We start from the raw sequence: 25,346 nt of genomic DNA, 5'->3' as shown, positions 1-25,346 counted from the left end.
CTGGGCCTGAGTGCCCGCAGACCTAAAGGTGTGACAACTGGAGGCTGGCAGTCAGTGGCACTCCCCACAGCAGGTTCTTTTGAATGGCGCACCTCCCTGGCTGCCAGAGATATTTAGCAGCCTTCACTTCTAGAAACGATCACAGTCTGATCCTGGTTTACTCTGAATCCTCCTTTGCTCTCTAAAACCACCTGCACCGATTTTCTATTCCTTGATCCCAACTGCCATCAGATAAGTTAACATTGCTATGGATCATATAGCTTTCCCTTCTCCAGGTTAAATAATCTCCTTTCCTTCACTGCAATCCTTTGAATCCTCCTAAGATTTGCCAAGCCCCTTTGCCAAAGCCCAGAACTGCAACCTGTGTTCTATATGAGCAAGAAGCTCTCTGACAGTCAATTTACAATAGTGATTGGGAACACAGTCCTTGGTGACAGATATCAGCTCAAGTCCCAGATTGGCATATCATGGCTAGGAGGACTTGTGCAAATCTTTTAACTTTCTAGTCATCATTTTCCTTATTTGTGAAATATGAATAGCAATCGCATCGACCTAGTGGGATAAAATGAGATAATGCACGTATGCACTAAAAGTCCCTGGCACATAGTAAGTGCTTCATGAACATCAGCATAAACTATTATTAACATTGTATCCAGTCCTGAGCTTAATTAAAGGACTTTTGTTGCTGACTCATATCCAATTCATGATCCATTTGGCTTAGCCTTGCGATACTTTTGTTCATTATTTGTTCTCAGTAAGTATCTGCAGTGTGATACTGAGGTCTCTATTTCTCCTTTCTAAATGTACCACGCTATTTTTATCCCTGCTCATTGACCCTTTGTCTCCTACAGCTTTTCTGCAAAGTCTGTGTTTCTGAGAATCTGTTAAAGGTTTTCATTTTTGTTTTTTGGGTTGGTTGGTTTGTTTTAGTGATGTTGTGAGGCAAGAGAAAAGAAGCTGCCTTGTATCATTGTTAAAATATTCCATCTCTGATCTTTAACAACTAATGCCTCTCTGGATTCAGAGTGGCTCCTAGGTTTTCAGGAAGCTGGCGTAGCCACCAAACTCTCTGATCCTTATTTCATAAATAGCAGTATATTGAAAGTTAATCCCCCAGATCTGATTATGATCCTAATTTGATCCTCTCTCATTGCCAGTAATACGGAAGGGAAGAGGAGGGTGCCAGCTCCACTCTGGAATGGAATAATAATCAGCACATCATCCTAATTTTCTATGACATTTCATTTGCCCAAAGAGATTTCAGGCTTATTGTCTCATTTGATATTCAAACCACCTGGAACGTAGGTTGGGTGAGAATTACTTATGCTTATTTTGGAAGAAACTGAAGTAAATAAAAGTGAATAATTTGCCCAAGTCAAACAAAAGGCCAGTGCAAGTGCCATAAATAGACTGTAGTTCTCCAAATTTACAACTGGAGGCTCTTCAGATTGGCCAGACTGCTAAACACGACAGGAGAGGGCTACACACTCAGAATAAGGGCAGAATGGCACTGCCCTCTCTTTCTTCCACTGTCCTGGGGTCTAGGACCACCCACCTACATAGGCAGTTTCTCTTTGTGCCCCCAGTAGAGAATAAGCAGTCAGTCCCTGAAGCTTCCAGAAAGGTCCACAGCAGGGACATTGAGTATCAGTGAACTGGCTTTCAAAGGATGAAACCAAACTTTTGGGGAGGAACACAAAATCTCAGGCACTTAATGGGCCTCATGTTTGTTCATCATGAATTATCATTTTAGGAATCCGAGCCAACTCTGCCTCTTGGTTATATTACTCTTAAGCAAAATCATTAATAATCCTATACTCCTAGGGACCAGAGGCCACTAGGTGGTTGTGTCTATCATCCATGGTTAGTCCTCAGGTATAGTTTACAAGCAATTCTTTGCAGAAACAAGCCATTTTTTGATAGTGGACTTGATGTGGACTTGAACTGGATAAGGGCTTCAGTGAGGTTGGCAGGAATCTTACATTTGAGCTCTGCTATCTACCATAGAATATTCTCACCTTTCATACCTCTCTCACTCTCTCCTCACTCATCTTCTGCCCACGTTATTTTTGCTTGCTCGGCATCCCTTTCTCCATTAATTTGGGGAATCATTCCTCTTCCTTTCCATGTGCTTCTAGTGGGGGTGTGAATCATAAGATCTCTTTCACTTTCTTCAGTAGGGTGCAAATGTGACCAAGTTAGCTCAATCAGCCTCTCTTTCCCACAGGTCATATGGTAAATGCAAGGCTGATTTTACAAGAAATCATCAAGTTGTTTTCCAAAATGGTCATACCATTTTACATTCCCACTAGCAATGTACAAGCCAGGGCCAGCTACATAATTTGCTAGACCCAGTGCAAAATAAAACGTGGGGTCTCTTGTTCAAAAAGTAGAATAGGGGCCGGCCCCATGGCCAGCTGGTCAAGTTTGCGCGCTCTGCTTCGGTAGCCTGGGGTTTCGCTGGTCTGGATCCTGGGCACGGATATGGCACCGCTTGTCAGGCCATGCTGAGGCTGCGTCCCACATAGCACAACCAGAGGCACTCACAACTAAAATATACAACTATGTACTGGGGGGCTTTGGAGAGAAGAAGAAGGGGGAAAAAAAAAGGAAGATTGGTAACAGATGTTAGCCGAGGTGCCAATCTTTGAAAAAAAGACTATATAAATTTTTTTTCTTCTGCAGTCTCTTTCTTGGCTTGTCATGGTGGTTTTTATTTGCTATAGTAATTTTATTTGCTACTAATTACTAGCATGAATTTTACTGCTATTTTATCTTTATTTTATGCAGTGCCAATGTACCGCATATATATTTTTTATTTTCTGTACGTTATGATGTTTTGACATCTTAAAAGGTCTTTCTGGCTGGGAGAGACTGCTTCTCCCTGAGCTAGCCAATTCCCCTCCTGGGACCCATTAACCATAGATTGTCCCCGGGCCAGAGAGCTGCTCATCTGATATGGGACCTAGTTGAACCTAAACTTCCACAAAAACAAAAGCAAAACACAAAAACCCTGTCAAGTGCAGCTGCACACCATCCTGGTGACTGTTGATCTTGTCACTGCTGGTCAGGGTGCTTTCAATGATTTACAATCAAGAGGTCTAAACCCTCCAAGTAAGCCACTGTTTCAATCAAATGTGGCAAATGCTGAGACCCATGTCAACTCCAGTGGGTACCCACTTGAAGAGGGTACCTCAGGCGCACATCCCCAGCCCAGGAGCTTACCGCTGGAGACGACATCACCTCAGATGACCTGACCCCCGCCCAAGACTCGCCACTGGAGAGGACTTCACCCCCTGCACTAGAGACAACTTCACCCTGGACACTGGGATCTCCACCCAAGCAATGCCCATGGACCTCCTCTCCTGAGACCGAACTGGACATGGGACATTTTTGCTTTTCTTCCTTTGATATTAGAGAGTCTATTGTTTCTGAGCTCAGTGTCTGCTTAGCCCGTGCTCCTGGTATATTCCTTACTCTCTGCTCAAATGTACATCCCTACACTTCCTGCGTAAATGGAAACCTGGTAGAAGTTACTACTACCTATGCCATTCTAAAAATTACTGGAGATTATTGTTCTCCCCAGGAGGCACCTGCCTCATACTAGTCAACACCTTGACCCCCAGTGCCTTCTCCTAGGATCCACCTCCAGCTTTCCATCATGATCTCCCACCGTGCATCTCAAATTATGACCACCAAAACCACCCTTCCTCTTGGTTACACACAGAACCACGAATCTTTACATATACCTTACTAACTTATTTTACATACTCCAACAACAGAACTGCCAGACCTGCCACCTTGACCTGAGCTTATTTATAACACACTTAACAACTCCACTAAGATATTCTTAGAAATCCCCAAAATTTCAGATTTATTTTTCTTGGCTAATGCCATATAAATGGGAAACTTAGTTATGGGCCGGCTTGCAGTCTTTGTACTTCTGCTTGTGTTCCTCCTCCCTACTCTCATAATAAAATGTTGTCTATGCTGTTTAGGGCAACTTATGCCTTACTCTAAAAGTCTCCACTGTCATCACCCCAAACTTTCCTTAATATGATGTTAAAACATCAGAGGACCAACTGTATATATATATATTTTGTGTGTGTGTGTGTGTGTGTGTGTGTGAGGAAGATTGGCCTTGGGCTAACATCTGTTGCCAATCTCCCTCTTTTTGCTTGAGGAAGATTGTCACTGAGCTAACATCTGTGCCAATCTTCCTCTATTTTATGTGGGATGCCGCCACAGCATGGCTTGACAAACAGTGCTAGGTCTGCACCTGGGTTCTGAACCTGAGAACCCTGGGCTGCCAAAGCAGAGCTAGGGAACTTAACCACTACGCCACTGGGCCAGCCCCTATATATATTTTTTATTTTCTGTATATTATGATGTTTTGACATCTTAAAAACCCTTTCTGGCTGAGGAGAGACTGCCCTCCTGAGCTAGCCAATCCTTGGAGATAGCAAAGAACTCAGCTGGGAGCACGTCCTTTGATATGCAAAATAACCGTCCAGAGCCATACCTGCTCCCTCTGGCCCATACAGCCAAGTTAGGCAATATTCCTCTGCCTTTACCCTCTACCTTATCCCAGGTCCCAGGCAACTAGGGACCACCCCTATAGCCCAAAGCTCGCAGAAATTATTCAAACCAGACTGTCCTACCTTGTTCACCTGCCCTGTCTTGCCTTTCCTCAGGAAACTCCAATTGAGGCTGTGACCTAAGCACCTGGCCCCTGCTCCTGTCCTCTGCCTGGAGACCACCCTGGTATCTGTTCTGTACGGCCCTGTGTGGTGTGCCTCCTGTCTCTAGGACCTGTAAGTATAATACACGTTGCTTTATCCTGAGCCTCTCCTCTGTCTTCTCTTGTGGCTGTACCATCTCATAAAAGACTACAAAACAGCCGGCTTTAGATACAAAGAGTTTTTAGCTTGTATGTGGAATTCCCAAAATTACACAATTTGGATTTCACAGCTCGTATATTTATTTAGCTCTTCTGAAAAGAGTGGAAACATTGCACAAAACTAACTCAACTGTTTTTATTTCACTTCTCCATTCATGCAAATTCTAGCAACTCTCTCCCTTAGGCTCACTGATGGGTAAGGAGGACTGAAAGGAAAAGGAACTCCAGGTTGCCTGGTCTTTCTCTTTCCTTTAATGTCATCACTCTCAGTGTTAGCAGTTGGCTAACAGAGAGAAACACAAGTGAAAAAGGACATAGAGTTCTTTGGTGTTTGTGTTTCCTAGAATGCTACGCCAGCTTTCTTCATTCAAAGCAAGTTCTGGTTCAAATGGGAACTGTGGTCCCTTGAGCAGGGTTGCTAGTTAGCAAATAAAACACAAGTCAAACAATTAAATCTGGATCTCAGATAAACGCCAAATCATTTTTTAGTATAACTATGTCCAAATATTGCATGGGACCTACTGTATTTCATCTGGCAACCCTCTATCTTGGGGCCATCGGTGCTCTCTGCTTCCTCAGTCATACATGTAACATGATTATGTAACATGAAGTTTACCATATTCACCATTTTTAAATGTACCTTCAGTGGCATTAAGTACATTTATATTGTTGTGCTACCATCACCCCCAGAACTCTTTTTATCTTGCAAAACTGAAATTCTGCATCCATTAAACACAAACGGTCCATTTCCCCCTCCCTCCAGCCCCTGACAACCACCATCCTACTTTCTGTCTCTGTGAAGTTAGGTACTCTAAGTACTTCATATGAGTGGGATCAGTATTTTTCAAAGTATTTTAAAGTCCTTTTGTGATTGGCTATTTCACTTAGCATGTCTTCAAGGTTCATCCATGTTGTAGCATATGTCAGAACTTCTTTCCTTTTCAAGGCTGAAAAATATTCCATTCCATATACATGCCACATTTTGTTTATCCAGTCATCCATTGATTGACACTTGAGTTGCTTCTGCATTTTAACTATTGCAAATAATGCTGCTATGAACATGAGTGTACAAAGTCTCTGCTTTCAATTCTCTGGGGTATATACCCTGAAGCAGAATTGTTAGATCATATGGAAAGTCTATTTTTAATTTTCTGAGGAACAGCATGATTAGTTTTTACTTGCTTTGAGTCTTGCTGAATTCCCATACACTGTGTCCACCAGAATTCTGCGCTCATGGGACGGTGCAAACACTATGTACTAACAGTGCAGCACGGAACAAACAGGCATATTATGAGTATCTCCTCTGCTCACATACATTTTCCATCATTTCATTGGCCTTCACTTACAAAACCCTAGTTCAAAGGTAAAATTATTATTAAGAATTTCAGTGACAGTGAAGAGCAGAGCATTAAACCAAGTGTGGGACCCTTCTGAGTATAGTGCCCAGGAAGCCAGCCTGGTATGAGAGTTCCAATTGTTCCACATTCTCCCTAACAATCAGTATTGTCAGGCTCTTTGATTTCAGCCAGGACGTGAAATGGTATCTCATTGTAGTTTTAATTTGAATTTCCATGATGATTATTGATGTTGACTATCTTTTTCTGTACTGTCAGCTCTTTATACATCTTCTTTATCTCTGTCTGTACGTAATTATATATCTTTCCCCTTTTTCTCCCCATTGGTTTATCTTCTTATTATTGAGTTGTAAGAGTTCTTTATGTATTGTGAGTATCAGTCATTTGTGATCTCTATCTATCTATATATGTGTATCTGTATGGATACACATAAAATTTATATGAAGACATAAAGGACCTATAATAGCCAAAACAGTGTGGAATGGCATAAGAATAGATATATAGAATAATGCAATAGAATAGAGAACCTAGAAACAGACTCACACGTACATGTTCAAGTAATTTTCACCAAAGAAGTTCAATGGGGAGGATAGTCTTTTCAACATATAGTACTGGAACAATTGAGTATTCATATGCAAAAACAAAATTAATGTGGATGCTTATATCTGTATGGATACACATATATAGATGTATGTAGATATATCCATATCCATATGGATACACATATATAGATATAAGTAGATTGATAAATGGTTTTTTCTCCCAGTCTTTGACTTGCCTTTTCATTTTCTTAATAATATCTTTGAAGGAGAATGTTTTTAACTTTGATGAAGTCCAAATTATCAGTGTTTTTCTTTTATGGTTCATGCTTTTTGTGTCCTAAGAATCTTTGCCTATTCTAAGGTCACAAAGATTTCCTCCCTCCTTTTCTCTTCCTCCTCCTCCCTCTCTCCTCCTCCTTCTTGTTCTTTAGCTTCTATGTTTAAATTTACGATCAACTTTGAGTCTATTTTTTAGTGTGGTGGGAGGTAAGGATCCAGATTCCTTATTCTATTCTACGTAGCAATCCCGTCATATGCACAAAAAGAAAGTTTTGCTCCTTCCTTTTCAATATGTATACCTTTTTTTCTTGCCTTATAACACTGTATGGAACCTCCATTACTTTTAGTTATTGAAAATGTTTTATTTACCCCTCATTTCTAAAGGATCTTTTCTCTGGACATAGCATTCTGGGTTGACAGTGTTTCCCTTTCAGACTTTAAAGATTTTGTATCTTTGACTTCCAGCCTCCATTGTTTCTGCTGAGAAACAATGCATGTTTGTGATATTGTCTTTCTCTTGTCGCTTTTGAGATATTTTCTTTACCTCTGGTTCTCAGCAGCTTTACTACAATATACTTAGATTTAGTTTTCTTTGAATTTATTTTGTTTAGAGTTCAGTGAACTTTTTGGATCTACAAGCTTTAATCAAATTTTGGAAAGTTTTGGCCATTGTATCTTCAAATATTTTTTATGTGTCATTCTAATCCTCTTCTTCTTCTGGCTCTCCTATTTATTATATGTAAGTTAGTCTGTTTGGTATTTTCCCACAGGACCCTGGGTTTATCTCATCAGGATGTTGACTTAAAATAATAACTCATGTAATATGTCCAAGGAAAATCAGGTTCAAATAAATTTTAAGGTCATCTTTAGAGAAGTTACACAAAGATGTAGCCTTGTGTATGACTCTATGTGTGTGTGTGTAAGAGAGATGATGGGGGCTTGCATATCACACCCCATGATGGTATAGGGGTTAGGACCTCTAGCTCTGGAGATAGACATACTGGTTTTAAATTCTGGTTTTGCCACTGAATACTGTATGAACTTGGGCAAGTTACTTAGCCTCTTGAAACCTCGGTTTCTTCAGCTATAAAATGGGGACAATATTAATACCTACTTTATAGAATTTCAAGAAGGGAAAATGGTATTTTGCTGCTGTTTGAGTTAGCATTTTTTTTAAATTAGTGAGGCTAAGCATCTTTTAATGTATTTATAGGTCATATTTTTTTCTCTGCAAATTGCCTGCTTGTATTGTTGTGCATTTAAATATATTCGTTGAGCTTATATTCATTGAGTTATATGATTTTTTTATTAGTTTGGATATATTATGAAGTTAAATATTAGGATAAAATATTATAATAATAATAAAAATAGTAAAATATTATTACAAATATATCTAACTGATATTACTGTTTGGTCGATTTTACATATGTTGTAAATTCTTATTCTTAGTTGACTTTTTAAAAACTTTGTTTATGGACTTTTTTCCTAGAGAAATTTACAACTATTATGTAATAAAATCTGACAATATTTTTCTTTATTGGACTGAGGGCCTCAGTTTCTAGCTGGCTGTTGGCCAGAGGCCACCCTCAGTTCCTTGCCACTTGGACCTCTCCAACATGGCAGCTTGTTTCATCAAAGCATGCAAGCTAAAGGCAAGAGAGAGTCTGCTAATAAGACAGAAGTCACAATATTACATAATCTACTCATGAAAGTAACATCTCATCATCTTTGTCATATTCTATCAGCTAGAAGCAAGCCACTGGGTCCAGCCCACCCTGAAGGGGAGGGGATCACAAAAGGGCACATTTACCAGGAGGCAGAGATAATTGGGGCCATTGTAGAGTCTACATGCACATCATCCTTGACTCCTCTTCTTTTGCCTGCTGTCAACGCAAATAATCCATAACCAACCTATAAATCAGAATTGGGGTGAGTTTATTACGAGCCAGAGTGAGGATTATAACCCGGGAAAGCCTTAGAAGGCGTTGCAGAGAAGCACGGGTTCCAGTCTTATATCTGAAGTACAGTCTTATATCTTTTTAGAACAAAGAAGATACATTAAACACACCCAGGATATATTTTCATCAAAACTTCAAAGAGGTATTAAGTTGCAAATTAGCAGGTCAACACGACTATGATGCTAGGAAAGGGACTAATCCAGGCATTACCAATAGGGTCTTACCTATAGGGCACGGGAAGTATGCATTCTTATCTTAAGAGAGTGCACTCGGGCCAGCCCAGTGGCACAGTGGTTAAGTTCACACCCTCTGCTTCGGTGGCCCAGGGTTCCCCAGTTCAGATCCTGGGCATGGACCTATGTACAGTTTATCAAGCCATGCTGTGGCAGGCATCCCACATATAAAATAGAGGAAGATGGGCACAGATGTCAGCTCAGGGCCAATCTTGCTGAGCAAAAAAAAAAGAGAGAGAGTGCATTCTTTACTTTAGTGGTTAAGCAGAGGTACAATGTATGTTTGATAGGCCATAAGTCAGCCTTTTAGTTCAACCCAAATCAGTTTTGAACCCGGATAGTTACCGCTTATACTTCAATGTGTGAAAATCTCTTGTCATATTAAATGTTACCTCTGCCTGGAATGTCCCCTCTCCACAACTGCATGGCCAACTTCCTCACTTTAAGTCTTTACCCAATATCATCTTTAGAGTGATGCCTTCCCTAAACATCCTGTTTGAAATTGCAAACTCCTGTTCCCTACTCCCCTTCCTTGCTTTGCTTTTCTCCATAACATAAATCACTGACTAATATGCTTCTTGTCTGTCACTCTCCACTAGAGTGTAGCCTCCACGAGAACAGGGATTCTTATCTGCTTTACTGCTAGAGCCACAGCAACTTGAACCTGGTAATGCCTTAATAAATATTTGTTTAATGAATGAATGTATTTAGATATTTACTCCATCTGGAATTAATTTTTATGGTTGGAGATAAGAATATACCTTAACCATTTTCCTCCCTAAACAGATGGCCAATTATTCTAATACCATGTATTTAATAATCTATCCACCACACCACCCCTGCCCCCCCGACTTGAAAGAGAGAGTCTAAATAGAGCATCTGTTTCACAGAACATTAACTATGTCTCTATCAGTTTTTTTTTTTAAAGATTTTATTTTTTTCCTTTTTCTCCCCAAAGCCCCCCAGTACATAGTTGTATATTCTTAGTTGTGGGTCCTTCTAGTTGTGGCATGTGGGACGCCGCCTCAGCGTGGCTGGATGAGTGGTGCCATGTCTGCGCCCAGGATTCGAACCAACGAAACACTGGGCCACCTGCAGCGGAGTGTGCGAACTTAACCACTCGGCCACGAGGCTGGCCCCTTTCTATCAGTTTTTTAACACTCTAGCCTTATGGCATCCTTTAACAAGGCTTGGCCTCATGAACACTGAAGCTGGATAATGATTCTGTAATCTCAGAAGGATTTCGTGGATCTTCACTCTAGTTCTCTGACATTTCATATGGCTCAGTCCCCCTTTGGATTCCTGAGCTTTTCTGTTTCATGCTAAATGACCAAAGAATCAGAATGTTGGTAAGAATGATGATGAGGATGATAATGAAGAACCCATAAATCCACCAGCCATGACATCCTTTGTGGAAGAAAGGTGGAGAGCAATCACAAATCAGGTAAAATTAAGAGTTGTAAGGGGGGCCGGCCCCATGGCCAAGTGGTTAAGTTTATGCGCTCTGCTTCAGCGGCCCAGGGTTTCGCCGGTTTGGATCCTGGGTGCAGACATGGCACTGCTCATTAGGCCACACTGAGGCGGTGTCCCACATGCCACAACTAGAGGGACCTACAACTAAAATATACAACTATGTACGGAGCTTTGGGGAGAAAAAGCAGAAAAAAAAAAAAAAAGATTGGCAACAGTTGTTAGCTCAGGTACCAATCTTTAAAAAAAAATAAAATAGAGCAGTAAGGGGCCGGCCCGGTGGCACAGCAGTTAAGTTCACACATTCCACTTTGGTGGCTTGAGGTTCACTGGTTCAGATCCCTGGTGTGGACCTACACACTGCTTGTTAAGCCATGTGTGGCAGGCTTCCCAGATATAAAGTAGAGGAAGATGGGCACAGGTGTTAGCTCAGGGCTAGTCTTCCTCAGCAAAAAGAGGAGGATTGGCAGCAGATGTTAGCTCAGGGCTAATCTTCCTCAAAAAAAAAAGAGTAATAAACCATTTCTTAAGCCCTCACTTTCACCAGCTGGTGCATGATCTCCAGCTCCTCTCCATCTTCCTGCTTCTCTCTCAGAGTCTCCTGGGCAAGTCTCACCTGTGCTTGCAGACAAGTTCTCTTAGCTCCCACACTCTGTCTAAGGCGACAATGTGAGGAAGGAGCTGATATCATAGTGGTCATATCTTAGATCTGTCAGCTCTGGAGCTGCCCCCAGAAATGACTTCCTGTAAGAGTAGACTTTGAGGCTTGGGTTATTTACCATGGTGTCTGTGGACATTAAATGAGCAGGGCTTGGTTTACTCAAATCACCTCAATCATGCTACATCTTTAAACATCCAGACCTGCGTACAAATAAGGAAAGAAACCAGGGCCAGCTGTAGTGGCCTAGTGGTTAAGTTTGGCGCACTCCAATTTGGTGGCCTGGGTTCAGTTCCCAGGTGCTAACCTACATCACTCGTCTGTCAGGGGCCATGCTGTGGTGGTGGGTCACATACAAAAAGAAGAACATTGGCAGCAGATGTTAGCTCAGGGTGAATCTTCCTCAGCAAAAATTAACTAATTAATTAATTAATTTAAAAAAAGAAGGAAAAAACCAAGTCATAGTCACCTGCCCCAGAAAGATTACCTCTTGCCATACGGGCGTGGAACCACTGATCTCTGCTACTAGTCATGCCCAAGTCCCCTGAGTTGACATAGGCAGTAAAAGAAGGGGGTGGTCAGAGTTCTCCAGAACCTGTAGAGATGGAAAAAGGCTATCAATGTCACGCCACTATTTTCTCAGACATGCCAGCATTGTACTACTTCTTTGTTCTCATTTTAGACCCTGCTCTCTTATAGCAGAATTTGTTTCAACTCAGCATACTCCCTTAGGGACCCAACAAAATTTAAAAATAAGAATCACTGAGAATGAGATTATCATCACAGGATACAAATTTGGTTCCAACCAAAACAATGCCAGAAACACTTCCAGCAATCCTTAAGAAGGTCTTCAGGAATATGACTGAAGTTGATCTGCAGCCAAATAAAAATCAGAATTCTTCTGTCTTAAAGGCAAACATGCCTAAAATATACACAAACTTGAATGATCATTTTGCAATGAAACGTTTTAATAAGAAAGCCAAAATGAAGGAGAGACCTCAAATGTTAACTATAAAATGCATTACTTTCCCAAAAATGGAGAAGTTGCATCACAGAATTCAGTCCACCAATGAATTTTCAACATTATAGCGTCAGCAGCAGAGCCCCTAAACAGCTGATTTGAAAAAAAGAGATTTTTTTTTTTCATTTTGTATGTCAGGAAATTGGAGTGAAAATTGGTTAGGTTATTTAAAGAACCTCAGTTACATCTGTATTTCAGAAACAGCAGCACAGTATATGAATAGAGATGACACTTTCCTATTCCCAGCTCCCAGAATGCATGTGGAGAGGCTGAATTTTTACCAAGAGAAAAGATTGAAATTTAAATTAATAAGAACAAATGCCTTGATGACCTTCACCTGCTGGAGCATCATCCAGATTTTCTTACAGGTTGCCACAGCCTGGGGCTCTGTGAGTGACTCAGGCAAACTCAGTGACAGCAGTCTAAATGGTGTTTAGGTCTGGGTTTTGTAGCTGTAGAGATGGACGCTGCATGGAGTGGCTCTTGTGCTCTGAACACCTTCTCCTTACTTCTGAAGAGGCTGCCTGTGAGCTTGAGACCTTCCTTTGGAGCACTCCAGGGTCAGACCTCCCTGCTCCTAGCTATTGGGGTGCCGTCCCTTTGAGAAGCTGGCCTCGGACTGGGCACTTCCAACTTCTAAGCGCCTTGCTTATCCTCAACATCTGCCTTTCGGGCCTTTCTTGCTTTACCAGACCTTTGCCGACAGCATGGGGAGCTGCCGGCACCGAGCTACCCCATTGCCGCTGATTCCTAGTCTTCTCTGAGCCTTTGAGAAGACTTCCATGTAACAACTAGAGTGAAACACCCAGATTACGCCCTCCCCACAGCCCTACCCCCAAAATGCAAGGCTTATCCGCCGCATTCTCCCTCTCATCCGGCTGCTGTGGTGTCGGCAGGAATTTTTAGAATGTCCTCCCCTCTAGCCTTTATTTATCTAAGTCTACTCATCTTGGAAGGCTCTGCTTTTCCCAGGAAGCCGTCTTTGCTTGCTCTATTACAAACTGTTCTCAAGGCTAGGACAGGATCTTCAGAGGACTGTGGCTCTGAAAATGTTTTGGTGCTCCTCCATTATAATTCAAAATAAAAACAATTCTAAAACATAAAATATGTGTCCAAAATCCAATGAGTTCCACGCCCTTCCCCCCCCCGTAATTGTTATTTAGATGATTTTTTAAGAGATATCAAACTCTTTCCAAAATTCTTTTGGTACCCTTGATTTGATGATACTTAAGACAATGCTAAGGCTGCCTACTGGCTCATCCACCTGCTTCCTTCACTAGAAAGAATGCATTATGAGATTAGGGACTTGGGGTGGCTGATTAATCACTGTATCTCTGAAGCCTAGAATAGCACCCACATATGATAGGTGCTCAATTTGTTTCACTAATGAATGAAAGGGCAATCTTCCAGCTGTCTTCAAACATTTTAAGAACTTCATGTGGTGGATGTGCAGGTGGGGTTACCAGCTTGGGTTTTCTACTGTGCGTCTTAAGACACGGACCTATGTATGGGAAGTACTGGGACTGAACATAAGAATTTTCTGACATTTAGAGTTGGTCAACATTACCCTTGGCAGCCTTGTGAAATAGTGACATCTCCACCAGTGGAAATACTGTTAGAGGAGCACCTGTCAGGGGACTCCCTCTTTTAAAAGGCAAAGAGTCGGAAGAGATGACTGTGGTAGGCAGAATAACGGCCTCGCAAAGATGTCCATGTCCTGATCCCTGGAACCTGTAAACATTACCTGATATGGCAAAAGGGACTCCGGAGACGTGATTAAGATAAGGACCCGAAAACGGGGAGATGATCCTGAATTGTCGGGAGGAGTGGCAATCTAATCATGTGTCCTTAAACTCAGAGAACCTTTCCCAGCTGAGGTCAGAGTCAGAGAGGTGTGACGGTGCTGGCTTTGAAGAAGGAGGAAGGGCCCACAAACCAGGGAGCCTCTACATTAACCATTAGCCTCTACAAAGTTGAAGACAAGAGAAGATCTCCTCCCATAGCCTCGAGAAAGGAATCCAGCCCTGCTGTCACTTTGATTTTTTTGACTTGTTGAATTTTTGACTTGTGTTGGAATTGTAATGTACAGAATTGTAAGATGATAAATTTATGTGTTTAACCCGTCAAGTGTGTGGGAAAACTAATACAATGAACTTTAAGGTTATTTTCCAGATCTAAGATTTCATAATGCTAAATTATTGCAGAAGGGATTGGATTAGAACCAGGAAAACAGTTCCAAAGGGAGGGTTATTAAACGCAGAGGTGGTTTATCAAGGCAAGAGTGAAATCCCTATCTCCAAAAGCTTAACGATGGGGACAGATGAACGTGACCTGTCTGGAACTCAGCCTAAAGTTCCACCAGCCCAGAATCCTGGGGATGAGCTAAATGACTTCCTACTCCCTGGAGTCTATAAAAGGAGCCCAGAAGTGAAAAGAGGCAGGGGTTCGGCAAGATTGGGGCAAATTGGCTTTAAATGGAAACAATTTCCCTTCTGAAAGTTTCAGAGTTTTCGGTGAAAATGTCCAAATTGAAGCAGTATAAAACCTCTGTCTCCTGTTTGGCAGCAGATGTAAAATTGCACATGAACATACAGATACATAAACAACGCAGCCATTGATATTATGCCCAAGCCGAGCCTGTTGTCTGATTCTGAGTGACTGAGCCAGGCTGCCTGTTTCCACCCAAGGTTCTGTTACAATAGGAGCCATTTTGACTACATCTTAAATTTAAGAAAACTCCCTCCTACCTCAGGGGAGGGCAGGCCCTTGAGTCTGCAAATCAGTCTGCATACCACCCGAGCACTCTTCAGGAATCTGCTCTGACTTGCCAACTAAGGGCTCCAAAGAGAGGGAGAGAATAGCCGCAGACTTCACTCAAAACTCCCCCTAGCCTGCACTTGTGGGCGTCACCTGCCTTGGGTTTCTAGGAAGCCGGCAGACGCGCCTTCAGCAGTGGCCGGAAGGGCTGCTCTTTTTTGGCTGCATTTGTTTTGGAAAGTAAAATGTCAATTCAGCTGGACTGTTGACAATTCCAGGAGTAGCTACTCAGCCATGTGTCATGTGATCTGAAAGTCATCAGTAGCATTTTGACTACAGATTTGCTCATCTCAAGGGCCAGCTCACCTTCCTGTGTGACACAATTTGAGTTCTTGTCTATGTTTGTTTGAAGGGAGGTGGAGAGGTAGTGGATGTGGGGGCTATTAATGTCATAATCGCCTCCCTTGCACCATCAGCATTTCTCATCAGTCCTTGCACACCAACCAGTTCACGCCCGTAGAATCTAACTTCACACCAGCGAGGACAAGGCCTCTTCATCTTGGAGCTGTGACATCTATGCTTGAAAGTCTCTGTCAGCCAGGAAACACCGTTATGATGGGCTGGATGGTGGCCTGCAAATGACCAGTCAGAATCCCTAGCCCTGGGCCATTAACCCCATTTCATCCAGAGGAAACTCAAGTCCAGAGACCTGGAGAGTCTCGTTTTAGGTCACCTGCTGACTTCTAGTCCTGTTTTTTGACCCCTAGCCCAGGGTGCTTTATACTTCAGGGCACTGTGGTCAAAGCTGGTTTCAAACAGGGCTGAGGCTAAACGTTTCAGAGACAGATCTAGTATCTTGGTTGAGAGAACAGCCTGTGGAGTCCGAGTGATCTGGGTTTGAATCCTGACTTAATAGCAATGGCACCCTGGTAAATTACTTAACCATGAATTTACCCACCAAGTCACTGAATAAGCTTCCAGAATTTGGCCTAAACCCTGGGAATGGGAACCCAAAAAGAACTGGGGTAATCTTTATTTTTTAACCAGTCCATCAGATGGGGGCGGGGAAGGGTGAGTTGCTTGTGGCTCAGAAGAGTTAGCAATGAACTGAGGTCCAGAAAATTAAGAGACGTATTTCTTGCACACCAGGGCTGACATTCTTAGCAGCTCCGCCCCACACCCGGAGAACTCGCGCGTTCCGCGATGCCCGAGGCTACCAGCCTTGCCTGACCACCAGATGTGCTCCTCTTCTTGGGCCGGCTTAATTTCCAGGCCTTTTTCCTTGCTATTCGTCTCCTGCCAGGTTGCCAGTCGAAGGCTGGGAACGCTCACGCTGCAGCCAGGGCCACAGGCGCCCACGGTGGCGGGACAAGCTGTCCTCAGGCCTGTGCCCAGCGGACCGCAGAGCCGCAGGGCGCGGGGACGACCCGGCCCGAGTCTCAGGCCAGGCACGGCTCTCAGCACATCCACACACAGACTTTCCGCGTAGCGAAGCACAGCGACACTCCCCACCGCCGAGAGAGCGGCGGCGACCGACGAGGCCCAACCCCAAGGCTCGGGTCCTCAGGGTCCGCACAGGCGGGTGTGCGCGTGCGCCAGTCTGTGCCGGTGCGCGTGCGCGCGCTGGAGTAGACTTGGATCAAAACTCGCAGAGCCGTCCGCGGGCCGGGCGGTGGGTGCAGAGTCCCGGGGATGCAGTGCGGGGTGACGCCAGGCTGCCGGGCCCGGTAGCACGGGCGACCCTGAGCCCTCCCGGCTGTCCAGCTCCGCACCCGAACTGGCGCACCGCGGCTAGCTGCGTCCGCCCTGCGGAGAACGGCGGACCCCCCACGCTGCTCACCGCCGGGAAGTTTCAAAGCTGCACGCGCTCTGGCCTTTCAAACGAAGCGCTCCAGATCTGTCAGATTTCCAGAAATGTCTTGATTACTTTCTTTCTTTTTCTTTTGCTCTGTTTTTAAATCTTCCTCTGCAGTGTGCATGTCATGACCCTCTGACACGTTTTAGGCAACCCTCTGAAAAACTGAAATGGGAGCTATGGTAATGACTTGAGTATTCACCCTTGACTAAAACCTGTGACTGGCTCCGCCATTGCATTTTGGGATAAAATCTAAAATCTGCACGTGGTCTCCAACCTCTGCGTGATCTGTACCCAGTGGCCCAGTCTGAACCCATCCAGTTTCACTCTCTCCCTCCCCACAAGCTCCAGTCACGAGGACTCTTTACCCTTCTTCAAGGAGACAAGCCTTTCCCGCCTCAGCTGAGACGTTTGCAGTGTTTCCCATGACTGAAAGATTCCTCCTCCTCTCTCTGCCTTCTTCCTTCTCATCCTTTGGGTTTCAGCTTAAATGTCACTTGCTGGGAAGAGCCCTCACTGATCTCTCAAAACTTTCTTTTCCTTGGCACTTAACACAATGTATCATTTTAAAAAATGTATCTTGTGTTTATTTGTTCAGTGCCTATGTTTAGTAGACTGCAAGTTTAATAAGGGCAGGACCGTGTCTCTTTTACCTGTTACTGTATCTTCAGAACCTAGCAGGAGCTGGGACATAGTGGATATTTCCTATGTATTATTCAATGTAGGAAGGAACTTTCCAAAGATGTAATTTTAGACCTTTGATTTGGGGAAGGTGCAAAGGTCACAGTTTGCAGTAGAGGAGACAAGTTTAGAATCTTGGCCTCTAAATTTTTTTGAGGGTACACTACTTTCAGTAACAACTTTTTTTTTTTAAGTAATTTTTTTTTTTTAAGATTTTATTTTTCCTTTTTCTCCCCAAAGCCCCCCGGTACATAGTTGTGTATTTTTAGTTGTGGGTCCTTCTAGTTGTGGCATGTGGGATGCCGCCTCAGCATGGCCTGACGAGTGGTGCCATGTCTGTGCCCAGGATTCAAACTGGTGAAACCCTGGGCCACTGAAGCAGAGCGCATGAACTTAACCACTCAGCCACTGGGCCATCTCCAGTAACAACTCTTTTTTATTTTTATTTTTTTAGTGTGCACTCCAAATATATGTATATTTATTTACAAATTATAAAAATAATGCATCCTCATATGTATATTTATATATTATTACAAAGCACACCAAAGAGAAGCTTTAAAAAGCTAAGATAAAAATAATAGCTATAAATAAAAGTTCTAAAATTTTTTTCCTGCACTGCACTTTGGAGCCTACTATGTAGATGATTTGTGAGAAGAGGGCTGCCCTCTCCTGGTGGAAGGCAGCTAAAGACATTTGATTCCACAGGTTTACTATTTGGTGGCCTACGTTGGCGGGTACTCGTAGCATACACAGATCTACATTATTTTCATTTTTGGAAAATATAAGGCAAGGCATTGTTTTAAGCCAGCACATCTTTAAAGACAGAGATACTCGTATGGTGCAGTCATAATGGATCAGGAAACACTGAAACATCTGCATGTATAAGTGTCTCAAAACTGAGTGTACATCTGTGTAACGTCATGGTCAGTACTCAATAAACAGAAAATAGTTAATCTGTTCTCATGTTTCAAATTTTACAAACTTTTCCCCTTTGAAAACAACTGAATTATATTATTGTAGTTTTGATGGCAGGATATTCCCTGCTGACTTTTGTACTATATATATATTTATAATATATTATAATTTATTTATATTATTTTTATTTATTTATTTATATTATTTAATTTATTTTATATTATAAATATTTATATAAAATAAAAGCTTACCTATTTTAAGCAGTAAAGATTTTTAGAGTGAAAGCATAACATATTTCTATAAAAGAGCATGTCTTTTTTACTTAAATAGTTCAGCATTTGAACAAATTTGAAATGCCTTCATGCAGGGGATGAAATGGGGGAGACTGTTCGTAATATAGTCCTAAGAATATATTACTGATCTGTGTATGAATTTCCGGCAGTCAGCTAAAGCTTCTGTGAGAGAAATAGGAGTGAAACATGCAACACGGAACAAACAGTGAAACTGACTAATTGTTCACAATTGCCAGTTGTGTACATAAATAACTCAGTTACTATTATTTATTCCTCCAAAGCTATTTTACTACTTGACCAACATGTTCAATTTTACCTTTTCAGTTCTACTTCTGCAAAAACTAATATGTTTTAGAATCTGTCTAAGCTGCCCCTTCTTCAAGTTGCAATCAGAGATACAGGCAAAGAGACAAACGATTGTGAGCAAACGAGAGTCCTGATCCCTTGCCTTGTCTCCTAAATAACACATTCACAGCAAATATACACAAAGGCCCAAAATGCCTAGGCAGGGTGAGGAAAGGAGTGACGACGAAGTAGAAATGCTTTGGATGTACCACGGATCTTGAGCTTCTTTATCGGATGAAGCTTCCTTCACAATTCATTGCATTTCTCTACTTCATTTCCATGACAAAGGTCAGGCAGAAATATTATGCAAGCAGCACACAGTCCAACCACCGCATCCAAAGGGTGCAAATCTCCCAGAATTCTTACGTCAAAGTCCACATCCTAATCCAACACTCCCGTCCCTTTGTCTGTTTGTCACCAAAATTCTTTTTTGGATCTATACTTGGGTTCTGTGGAATACTAAATTTTGTATGGTAATCAGAGATTCTGAAAATAACAGATTACTTATTAATTACAAATGGAAAAAGGTGCCATTACAATGGAGAAATTTGGAGGACACTTTTAATTAGATAATCAATTTATCATCACCAACAATAGGATACACTGATATTTTATGCCCCTCATGTGATGCACTGAGGAGGACACAATCCATCTTATATATGTTTTTTGCCAAAAATATTAAATCTGAATCTAATTCAAGGAGACAGATAAATCCAAATTAAGGGACATTCTTGAAAACAATGGTTCTGAACTCCTAAAAATGTCAGTGTCAGCCCCAGCCCCATGGCCAAGTGGTTAAAGTTTGACTCTCTGCTTCAGTGGCCTGGGTTTGTGGGTTCGCATCCTGGGCTCCAACCTACTTCACTCAGCAGCCATGCTGTGGTGGTGTCCCCCATGTAAAAAGTAGAGGAAGACTGGCACAGATGTTAGTTCAGGGCTAATCTTCTGCAAGCAAAAAAAGAGGAAGATTGGCAATGGATGTTAGCTCAGGGTGAATCTTCCTCAAGGGAAAAAAAAATGTCAGTGTCATGAAGATTTTTTTTAAAAAAAGGTGGAGGAACTGTTCTAGATTAAAGAAGACTAACTACAGTTTGGGTCTTTGATCAGTGTTTAGATCTTGGGTGAGGAAAAAACCCCAGCTACAAAAGACAGTATTGAGACAATTTGGAAATTTAGATGTGAACTGTACACTAGATAATAATATTCTGTCATGCTAAATATCTTGTAATGGTATTGTGCATCCTAGTTCTTTGAGGACACATGCTTAAATATTTACGAGTGAAGTGTTATGATGTCTGTAACTTACTCCAAATCATTTAGCATTTGCCCCCTCTCTTTATCTGTATAGATATGGATGTAGCAAATTTGGCAAGTATTTATCTATCAGTGAAACTAGGTGAAAGGAAGGTGGGTGTTTGTTGTACTACTCTTTCAACTTTTCTGTTGACTTGAAAATTTTCAAAAGAAAATGTTAGGGAAAATATAAGCCCAAAATCTGACCATTTATCATCACCTCCATGATGCCCTAGACCAAGCCCCTATCATCTCCCCTGGATAACTGCAACAGCTTCCCAGCTGGTCTCCTTGCTTCTGCCCTTGCCCGCCTCCAGTCTATTCTTCACACAGGGGCCAGAGTGATGTTGTAAAGTGTAAATCAACTGTCCTCTGCTCAAAACCTTGCAACAGCATCCCAATTTGCTCAGAGTACAAACCGAAGTCCCTCCATGGGCTGCTCCCCATCTCCATTTCTTTTCTGCTCTTTCCTCTTTCTATGCCTGGCTTCCTGCCTCGGTCACCTGCTCCTCGTTTCCTCAGGCTCTTACCTCAGGCCTTTGTACTTGCTGTTCCCTCTATCTGGAAAGGTTTTCCCCAGATTTCTGCATGGCTTTCTCAGCACCTCCCACTTTTATCACCTCATCTCCATCTAACATACCAAACATTTTACTCTTTTTATTTGTATTTTCTGTACCACTCCCCTGCCACACTTAATAGAATATAAGCTCCGTTAGGGAGGAGACATTTGTCTGTTTTGTTCAATGCTGTATCCCCAGTGTTTTGAACTGTACCTAGACTTAGCAGTTACTTAATAAATATGTTTTCGAATGAATGAAACAGCTTGGTTATCTTCTGGTCTTAAAGCCTCTCCCTCTCTAGGGACACTAAGCCAATCAGAGGGGCTGGTGGTTATATCTCCATCTATCGAAGCAAACAAACCAACAGACAAAACTGCCACAGCTCTCATTCTTCCAACGAAGAGAGCTCCCATCCCTGGCAATCGGATCAACTCATATAAATTGATTCATGATGGGAGACAGATTATCCACATTCTGACTTCTCTGATCATCACATTCTGACTTCCAAGCTGCTTTCCACGGCTCATTCCAGGTCTACTGCTTGCAGAGACTTGCATAGGCTCTACCGTGACAGTAAAGCATCTATGTTCACCATACGTCAGAACCTTCTTTCACTTCCTCGTTGTCATCCAATCTAAACTTTCTCTTTTAATGTTTATCTCTCTTAATCATAATATTACTACTTTTTTCTCCCTTTAAAGTAAAAACGTAGATCTTTTATGGAAGATTTGAATCCCTACTGGGGCATTTAAATATCACTGTATTCCCACCATTCAGGAGGATTTACGTACCTACAGGTCTACAGGCCCATGGGCCTGGCCACAGAGCACACGGGTTACACGTGGAGGTTGCTCACCTGAAGTTGCCTCTGAAGATGATCACCTTCTGTAAGGCAACCCAGCCAGAGCCAGCCTGCTTTTACCCGGTAAGCAGTTGAAAATAATCTTAAGTGATGGATTCACTTGTTTAATTTTTCATTGATTTTACTTTGACAATGAGTATTTTATCCAAAACCATCTTCTGGAGGTATGGAAGTGAAAATTACTCTCTAACATGCTTCCAATTACTGAAAGATAAAAGTATGGAGTCTTCGGAGCTGGGTTTCTCCCATTCCTTCTTTGATTTTTATGTTTCCTAAAATGAGCCTTGTTAATTAACACAGTAGATACAAGATACTATTTACACCCATTTGGGCTGGTAAAGGTGCACAGAGTGAAAGCTAACGAGCACCAGAAATGATAGAAAGTGCTCACACTACCTGGGAGCTTCCTTCAAAACTATGAAGCGCATCCAGCACGGAGACAGGACGAGAGCCGCAGAACAGACGGCGGGGCCGCTCGCACGGTGAGAGCCAAGCCTGAGGAGGGACTCTTTCAAAGCTAGGCGGTTCCCGGGTGTCCTGGGATTCATTCACCAGAGACAGCGAATGGGCCGTTTATTTCCTCCAGAAATAAAACATTAATGTCTAACCCCAGGCCCTCGGGTCTTCCTGAGATACCCCGCGCACTGATTCCTCTAGCAGGTCTGAGCGGGTGGCGGCGGAACCGTGCGACATTGCAGCCTGCTCTGGGGACCCCTGCTGTTCCATGGCCGCCCCTGATGGACCACCACCTCCCCACGGGGCCCAGGTCCCCCTCGACCTGGGGCTCCCCTGAGCACACGGGCACCCCGCGGGGCCTAGCACAGGTCTTGAACAAGAGACGGAGTGGCCGGTCACTCTGGGGACAGAGCAGCGGCTTGGAGCGCTGGCTGGGCCCCTTCAAGCCGCGTGTCTGGCCAAGGACTTGGCCGGCGCGTCCCCTGCAGGCGGGCGTGGGGACGCGCCCCGCTCCCGGGCTGCGGCGAGGCGGGGATGAGGTCATGCACTTCGGACGCCGGGCCCTTAGGAGGCGCTGGCCGCGCTCTCCCGGTCGCGGACGGCCCCCTGGCGGAGGCCGCGGAGCCCCACGGGGAAGCCGCGCTCGGCTCCCGTCTGCTCCGGCCCTTGCTGTCCCGCGCCGGGACCCCCTCCGCGAAGCTCAGCTTCCTCCCGCGCCGGCCCTGCTTCAAGTCGGGGACGGGACCCTGCGCTGGCACGCGGCGAGCGCTCTGGAAGAAAACGGAGAAAAGGCGCGAGGAGAGGGAGAGGCAGGGAGGGGGGCGTCCTGCGTCCCGCACCGGGACAGCGGGCCCTGCGACCCTGCGGCCGCTCCCGCCTTGGCTGCCCCGCGGCCCGCCCCTGGGGGCTGTGTGGGGACCGCGCTGCTGCCTGTCAAGACGGCTCGCTCGGCACCCTTCACGTAGGCGCTGGATCAGTCTTCAAATGGGGTTGATTTAAAGATTATCTAGTCCAGCCATTAAAAAAGACAAGATCGTCTCATTTGCAACAACATGGATGGACCTTGAGGGTATTATGTTAAACAAAATTAGCCAAAGACAAACATGGCATGATTTCACTCATATGTGGAAGATAAACAAACAAATGGATAAAGAGAACAAATAAGTGGTTACCAGAGGGGAAGCGGGTGGAGGGGTGGGCGAAAGCGGAAAAGGGGTACATGTGTATGGTGACAGATAAAAGGAGACTATTGGTGGTAAAATATATATATATATATATATATATATATATATATATATATATATCTAGTCCAAATATTTATTGAATGAATATTCAAGAATTATAAAAAAATGTGAGTACTTAGGAGAGCCCTTGGCGTATAGTAAGTGCCATATTCCTGACTCTTTTCATCTGAAAAAGTGACTAAGTTGCCCCAGGTCACAGGCTACCGAGTGGCAGAGCTCGCTGAGGTTTGAGACGGGGCATTCTGCCCCCACACTCTGTGCTATTAGTCACTACCACAGTTAGCAACAACTAAGGAGCAGGTTTTTAGATACCTTCCCTGGGTTCTTTTTATATTTTTTTGGTCTGTTAAATTAGGAAATAAACCACCTCAGATGGAATCTGAGATACTATATTTCCCCCTTATCCACGATTTCGCTTTTGGCAGTTTGAGACACTCTCAGTCAACTGTGGTCAGAAAATATTAAATGGAAAATTCCAGAAATAAGCAATTCAAAAGTTTTAAATTGCCATCTTTCTGAGCAGCATGATGAAATTTCCCACCGCCCGGCGCCATCCCACCCCAGGATGGTGAATGCACCAGATCCACGCCTATATGCTACCTGCCTTAGTCACTTAGCAGCCCTCCGAGTTATCAGATCGACTGTTGGGTATGGCAGTGCTTGAGTTCAAGTAACCGTTATTTTACTTAAAATGGCCCAAAAGCTCAAGAGTAGTGAGGCTGACAACTTGGATATCCGAAGAGAAGCTGTGAAGTGCTTTGTTTAAGCGAAAAGGTGAAAGTTCTCAACTTATAAGGGAAGAAAACAAATCGCATGCTGAGGTTTCAAAGATCTAGGGTAATATTATTACAGTATATTGTTATAATTGTTCTATTTTATTATTGTTGTTAATCTTTTACTGTGTCTAATTTATAAATTAAACTTTATCATTGATATATATGCATAGGAGAAAACATAGTATTTATCGGGTTCGGTACTACCTGTGGTTTCAGGCTTCCAGTGGCGATTTTGGAACACATCCCCCAAGGATAAGGGCGGGCTACTGTGCACCAGTCCCATATGGATCTTAAAAGTGCAGCGGTTCATGGTGTACTGAGATCCGTGTGCATGTTTTTCAACTAAATCTGTGGCAGATTCCAGTTTGCCTGAATTTTTAAAGTATAAATGATTTCAGCAGTCAAAATATACATGGAGCAACAGAAGGCAACTACAAAACTCATAGGACCTACAAACTTTCTATGATGGACTGAGTCGTGCTCATCTGAAGGAAATTGTAGCTGTCATTGCTGGCGAAATTGAAGGGTCCAGATATTATCTCCACTACAACCTGGTTGGGCATCTCATAGTTTTCACTTTCCTACAGGTCAGTCATTTATGAGATTTGCTCTGTTCTTTCAAACTACACATTTCAAAAATTAAATTTCTTCTGAAGGCTATATACTCTGTATAATGAATTACTTTCACTAATTACTGTGCTAGAGGAAATGAGGGTTATCAATGGTGCATACGTGAGAAGACTCCTCGGGGAAATATTAAACGCTTGGACGGAAACTCACCAAACAGCTGGCGTTGTTGCGTGAAGAACCATGGGAGCAAACATTAGACTCTTAGGGGTCATGGTTGGGTTTTCAGGCATTTCTTGTAAAATCATGGTAAATAATGTGCGTTT

The 25,346-nt window shown here is 43.1% G+C and overlaps 1 protein-coding gene and 1 long non-coding RNA gene across 8 annotated transcripts in view; one reads left to right on the top strand and one right to left on the bottom strand.

Annotated features, from left to right (window-relative positions):
- The window catches only part of RNF6 (ring finger protein 6), a 43,467-nt gene extending 18,352 nt beyond the window's left edge, over positions 1–25,115 (top strand). For 2 of the 5 annotated variants that reach the window (XM_023621418.2, XM_070240131.1), the window contains exon 6: positions 4,695–5,558. In XM_023621418.2, coding sequence (XP_023477186.1) covers positions 4,695–4,721 — 27 coding nt within the window. In that variant the 3' untranslated portion in view covers positions 4,722–5,558. Of the gene's footprint in view, positions 1–4,694; positions 5,559–21,892; positions 22,041–24,669 lie in introns of those variants that run through there. The other 3 variants (XR_011427914.1, XR_011427913.1, XR_011427915.1) reach the window with 3 other exon arrangements.
- LOC138918487 (uncharacterized) lies at positions 898–17,289 on the bottom strand. 3 transcript variants are annotated; one of them, XR_011427918.1, is made up of 3 exons: positions 15,540–17,289; positions 11,883–11,990; positions 898–2,577 (listed from the first exon to the last, which is right to left on the bottom strand). It is a non-coding gene; the product is annotated as an uncharacterized lncRNA (long non-coding RNA). The 3 variants fall into 3 exon arrangements; XR_011427917.1 differs by lacking the exon at positions 898–2,577 and adding an exon at positions 8,779–8,987 and having other exon boundaries at positions 15,540–16,749; XR_011427916.1 differs by lacking the exon at positions 898–2,577 and adding an exon at positions 8,995–9,482 and having other exon boundaries at positions 15,164–16,760.
- Positions 25,116–25,346: the final 231 nt, after the last annotated feature.

The sequence above is a fragment of the Equus caballus genome, chromosome 17 (assembly GCF_041296265.1).
Source record: "Equus caballus isolate H_3958 breed thoroughbred chromosome 17, TB-T2T, whole genome shotgun sequence".
NCBI classification, from domain to species: domain Eukaryota; kingdom Metazoa; phylum Chordata; class Mammalia; order Perissodactyla; family Equidae; genus Equus; species Equus caballus.
This window is presented reverse-complemented; position numbering and strand designations above follow the sequence as displayed.